Genomic DNA, 6482 nt, shown 5'->3' with positions numbered 1-6482 from the left:
ATGGTGACAAGAAATCTACCCAAATACTTGGATCTATGAGGATGTGTAGTAAAATCAGGGACCAAGCTTATCTCTCTTTATGAGCAACTAGACCAAGGAATTGGCTGATTATCAAGATTTAAGAGATTGAATCACCAAGGAATTGAGGTTCAATCAATCATGATTGCCAAGAGGTCAATGAGTTGCATGATTGAAGAAGAGATGATCTGAATCTAATCCAAAGAGAGCAACATCTCACAACTCCAATGAATCTTCCCTATTCTTTATAGCTTTCTTTAATTTCTACTATCAATCCATTCCCCATTTTCAATCCAGTCATTTATATTTCTGCAATTTACTGTTATGTTCTTTATGATTCTGCACTTTATTGCTTCCCTTTATCTTTAAGTCATTTACAATTCTGCCATTTAGAATTTTGAACTTAACAACTATTCTTAATTAGCTTGACTAAATCACCTAGTAACTAAAGTCATTCAATCAATCAATCTCTATGGGATTCGACCTCACTCCTTGTGAGTTATTACTTGACGATAATTGGTATACTTGCCAAGAGGAGTTTATTGTAGTAATGCAGTAAATCTTAGTTAACAAGTTTATGGCGCCGTTGCCGGGGATTGAATTTGAATTGACAATGATTAAGTTGATGGGTACTTAGATTAAGCATTTTCTTTACTTTGTTAATTCCTTTAATTTCAGTTCCTTATTTTCGTTATTTTTTTTAGCACTTGCATCCTCAATTATTCATTGTATATATATCCATTCTAACAAGAAGCACACTAACTATTTGATGCTTTGCATCAACCAAACTTGACTTACCCACTCTTGTTCCAAGAGGGTGTTCATCTTTGTTTTAGATTGTGTTTTATGTTGTGTATGACAGAGAAGAAAGGAGCTGTAACCTCCTATGATTCTGAACCTAAAAGGACGTTTCTAAGATTGAAAAGAGAGGTAGTGGCAAGAGGCAAAATGGTAGATGGTGAAGAAGAAGAAGAAGAGAATCCAACCCAAAATATGGAGTGTGAAGCATACAATCATCAAGATGAAGTAGTAGGCAACCATGCTCCTCCACAAGAAAGGAGAGCAATAGGCTCCTTCATCAATTCCAACCCTGGGAATTGTGGGAGCAGCATCTTGAAACCCACCATACATGCCAACAACTTTGAGCTCAAACCATAGCTAATCACTCTTGTTCAGAACAGCTGCTCATTCGGAGGAAATGCTCAAGAAGATCCAAATCAACATCTAACCACTTTTTTGAGAATCTGTGACACAGTGAAGGCTAATGGTGTTCACCCAGACACCTATAGACTGCTTTTGTTCCCCTTTTTTCTTAGGGACAAAGCATCTAAGTGGCTGAAATCTTTTCCAAAGGAGAGTTTGACAACTTGGGAAGAGGTGGTGAATAAGTTCTTGGCAAAATTCTACCCTCCCCAAAGAGTTATCAAGTTGAGAAGTGAGGTACAAACATTCATACAACAAGATGGAGAGACTCTCTACGAAGCTTGGGAGAGATATAAAGAGCTAACAAGAAAATGCCCTCCGAACATGTTCAATGAGTGGATGCAGCTGCACATTTTCTATGAAGGATTGTCTCAAGAGGCAAAGAAGGCTTTAGATCACTCTTCAGGAGGCTCCCTCAATACCAAGAAGACAATTGAAGAGGCCATAGATATCATAGAAACTGTGGCTAACAATGAGTATTTCTATGCCTCTGACCCAAGGAGGGGAGTAATGGAGCTAAACTAGATGGATGCTCTACTGGCTCAAAACAAGGTGATCACAGCTCAATTGGCAGCTCTAACCAAGCAAATGGAGAAGAATCAAGTCTCAGCAATCAACACTCAAGCATTAGTGCAAGAAGGAGCTAGTTCGAAAGCTGAATATGAATGAAAGCAGGCCAACTATGTGAATAATCCACCCAGACAACCATATGATCCCAATGCCAAAACCTACAACCCAGGTTGGAAGAACCACCCAAATTTTGGGTGGGAAAACCAACAAAACCAATCCCATGATCACAAGCCATACCACTCTAACCAATATAACAACCCCAGCCATCAATTACACAATCATAGACCCTACCACAACTCACAGAATGCCCCCTTCCAATCCAATCAACAAACACACAGCAACTATTCTCACAATGTATCATCTTTAACCCCACAACCATGTGAGGACAGTGACAAATTTGCAAGATTGGAAGCTATGATGGCACAGATGGCAGGAGATATTGCTACTGCTGCAGAGAGACAAGCACACACTGACAAAAAGATAGATGCATACCAAGAAGAGGTCAGATCCTATATAAAGAACCAAGGGGCAGTAATCACAAAATCGGAAGCACAATTCGGATACATATCCAAGCAGATGCCCATGTCTACAAATGCATTCCCAAGTGATGCCATGACTAACCCAAGAGGGGAATGCAAGGCCATCACATTAAGAAGTGGGAAGGTGGTAAATGAGGCATCTTCAAGCCACAACTTGCAAGAAGAAGAAGCTGCCAATGACTCAGAAATCAAGGAGGAAGAAGAGATACATACCCCAGCCCCACCAAAGCAAGTCTTGAAGCCCTATGTACCAAAGGCACCCTACCCACAAAGGCTGAAAAAAGATGGGAAGGACAGCCAGTTTTCTAAGTTCTTGGAGGTCTTTAAGAAGCTTCAAATTAATATATCTTTTGCTGAAACACTAGAGCAAATGCCACTCTATGCCAAGTTTCTAAAAGAGCTCATGACTAAGAAAAGAAACTGGGGAGAAAAGAAAACTGTAGTGCTCACGAAGGAATATAGTGCCATCATACAAAAGAAGCTTCCTCAGCTCAAAAGATGAAGGATCCTGGGAGCTTCCAAATCCCATGCATTATAGGGGATATTAGCATTGAGAAAGCATTGTGTGACCTAGGAGCTAGCATCAACCTTATGCCCTTGGCCATGATGAAAAGAATGAGAATTGAAGAAGCCAAACCAACAAGGATGGCACATCAACTAGCTGACAGGACATTCAAGTTTTCCCATGGAGTAGTAGAAAAAATCCACTCAATTAAGTATAAAATGTACCACAAAATAGTGGTGCATCAGTTATACTGTCGTTCTACCCAAATTCATAAGATGAAGAACGAAAGCAATCCTTGAAACTAAATCAATACATTAATTAAAATAAAAAAAATAATAATCTCAATCTATAGAAATAAACAGAGCTCCTAACCTTAACTAAGGAGGTTTATTGGCTCATGACTTACAGAGAAAACAAGGGTTTCGAAAAGTGAAACGTGCGGAAGTCAGAAGATCCCCCTGAAGGGTGCATCTTTTTCCTTCTATATCTAACCTAATTTGATTTAAAAATAAAATAAAATATTAAATTCTAAACCTAAAAAATTTTGTTTGTAAATAAAAATTACAAAAATAAAAGATAAGATAATAACTAAGAGTTAAATCCACTAAAGATGCTCCTTTGATGAGGTTTAAATTCGGATCCTTGGCACTAAACGCCAGGTGTGGCGTTTAGCGCCTTCAAGGGCAAAAGCTCCATTTCACATTCTGAGTTGCTGGCGCTAAATGCCAGCTGGGCATTTAGCGCCCATGATGGACAGCTCAAATTTTTCTCTTTCTTGCACAAAACTCTGCCAAACTGACCCGAATTTCACCTGAAATAATTAAAATACTAAAACAATTCAAAGTGGCATCCAAAGAGGATTTTTACACCAAAATACAATTAAACTTAATAAATTCTAACTTAAAATAAGCGAAAAATAGGTATAAGATGCTCATGCATCAAGCAACAATGACTCCGATCAAGTGTATGTAGGTAATGGGTCAGGTATTTCTATTTAAAAATTTAGTTCTTCAATTTCGCATGATCCATACGCTAATATTACTTTTCAATTACAAAATTTACTCCATGTACCCCAAATTTTTCAAAATCCGCTTAGCGTTGCCAGGTTTGCAGCTGATAATGGTATCTTTTTTTAAGTCTAGCCTGATTTTTGCTTTATTCGTGATCAGGCTACCAGGGAGTTTCTCCTACATGGCATAGCTAGGAATGGGAAAAATTCCTTTCACAATCTCAGAGTTCCTAGGCATGCTTTTGAGAAATCTGCTTTGTCTTACAACTCTACCTATTCTCATAAACTTTTTAGTAATAATCATCCTTCTATTTCAATACAATGTAATTCAGATAGGATTAGAAATCAAGAAATCATTCCCCCTAATTTTTATGTTTTTAACAGTTCCTGTAATCAGAATAGTAATAATACAATCTTGTGGCATAAAAGACTTGGCCACTATGCAATGAAAATAGTTCATATAGTAATGAATTAGTGTTCTATTCCTATCTCTAATTCTGGATCATCTTTACAATATATGTGTGAAATTTTTCCATTGGCTAAAATGCATAGACTTCACTTTAATGAAACTCAAACTACATATCATCAACCATTAGAATGTGTTTTTGCCAATCTTTGGGGACCTGTCCCGGTTAATTCCAAAAATGGATTTAGATACTATGCTTGCTTTGTTGATAGTTTTTCTAAATTTACAGTTATCTTCTTGCTTGAAAATAAATCTCAATCTTTACTAGCTTTTCAAAACTATAAAAAGCTTATGGAAAAACAGACAGGACACCAGATTAAGGCTTTACAAACTGATAAAGGAGGTGGATTTATATCTACAACATTTGTTGATTTTCTTAACACTCAGGGCATTCACCATAGACAGTCGTGTCCCTACACACATCACCAACAAGGAAGTGTGGAAAGAAAACACAGACATATCACAGAAATGGGACTGTCCTTTCTTGTTTTTGCATTTGTTCCCTTCCAAATTTGGGAAGATGCATTTGTTACCTTTGTCTATATCATAAATATATTGCCTACACAAGTTTTAGACAATAAAAGTCCTTATGAAATTCTATTCCATCATAAACCAGACTTTGCCTTCTTTAAAGTTTTTGGATGTGCTTGCTTTCCTTATTTAAGACCCTATAATAGACATAAATTTGATTATAAGTCTAATTTATGCCTCTTTATTGGATATAATTCTACCCTCAAAGGCTAAAAATGTATGAATAAGAATGGTAAGATATATCTTGCAAGACATGTAACTTTTATTGAGAATTTGTTTTCTTATCAATCTATGTTTTGTGATTCCTCAGATGATATTATGGACTCTCTTTCTCTTGAAGTTCTGATTAATCCTTGAACACAACTTTTTCTTTTCTTTTCTTTGGTACTTTGCACCTTGAGCCTAACCGCGACTCTTAGTGTTTTGTCCTCAAGCTTAACTTGGCACAGAAAACACCACAAGCACTTAACTAGGGAACTATTTGATTTTCTCTTTGGTTCAAGGCATTAGAAGATACCTTGTTCCAATTTATTTTAGAAATACAAAATCAGACATTTCATTGTTCATTAAACATAATCAGTCTCATGTAATCTATTTATTAGTATATGTGGATGACATTATTGTAACGGAAAATAATTCAAAGGAAATTGAACTATTGATATCTTAATTGAACAGAGTTTTTCCGCTGAAAGATCTTGGCAGGTTTAACTACTTCTTAGGCTTAGAGGCAACTTATCTCCCTCATGGTGACATGATGCTATCTCAGGTCAGATACATAAGGGAGTTGCTTCTAAAGGATGGAGTGCATAATTCTAAACCATTACCTACACCAATAGCTACAGATGTCAAACTCTTCTCCAATAATTCAGAACTGTTTGAAAATCCAACACAATATCGGTCTATAGTGGGTGCACTGCAGTATCTAACTATGATAAAACTTGATATCACATTTGCTATTAATCGTATATCCCAATTTGTGCACGGTCCAACTTTGCTTCATTGAAAAAGTGTAAAAAGGATCCTCAGATACTTGCAAAGTACGTTGGATCATGGGATTGTGTTCACAAAAGCTGCTGATTTTTGAATTCTCTCTTTTGCAGATGCAGATTGGGGAGGGGATTTGGAGGATAGAAAGTCTATCTTTGGATTTTGTGTATATCTTGGGAACAACCTCATATCTTGGAAGAGCAACAAACAAACTAAAGTGAATAGAAGTAGCACGGAGGCAGAATACAGGGCTATGTGTGCAGCTCAAACAGAAATTATGTCCTTACAGCAGCTTCTACAAGAACTTCGGATACCTCAAATTGTGGTGCCTACTATCTACTGTGATAATCAGAGTGACTGTCTTCTTGCGGCAAATTCTATACTTCTTAGCAAATGTAAGCATTTGGAGCTGGATCTGCATTTTCTAAGGAACCTGGTTAACCAAAAAGCTCTTTATATTATGCATATTCCCTCTTCTGATCAAATTACAGATTGCTTAACAAAATCAATGTCACAACACCTATTTGATAGGTATAAGCACAAACTGAGAGTATTTCAGAACCCATACCTCAGTTGAGGGGGAGGGGTATTAAGGATAGAGAGTAATAGTGTACAATAGCAGTGTGCAAAACTGCATTGCTGTCTTTCTTGATA

At 36.9% G+C, this 6482-nt stretch overlaps 1 protein-coding gene across 1 annotated transcript; it reads left to right on the top strand.

The window, feature by feature from the left end:
• Positions 5593–6405, top strand: LOC107633134 (uncharacterized mitochondrial protein AtMg00810-like). Its single transcript, XM_016336770.1, has 2 exons — positions 5593–5824; positions 5942–6405. Exons 1-2 carry the CDS (start codon positions 5593–5595, stop codon positions 6403–6405), a joined length of 696 nt encoding a protein of 231 aa, XP_016192256.1.

This window comes from Arachis ipaensis, chromosome B03 (genome assembly GCF_000816755.2).
Source record: "Arachis ipaensis cultivar K30076 chromosome B03, Araip1.1, whole genome shotgun sequence".
Lineage (NCBI taxonomy): Eukaryota > Viridiplantae > Streptophyta > Magnoliopsida > Fabales > Fabaceae > Arachis > Arachis ipaensis.
Note: the sequence above shows the minus strand (reverse complement) of the source record. Positions and strands in the feature narration are given on the sequence as shown.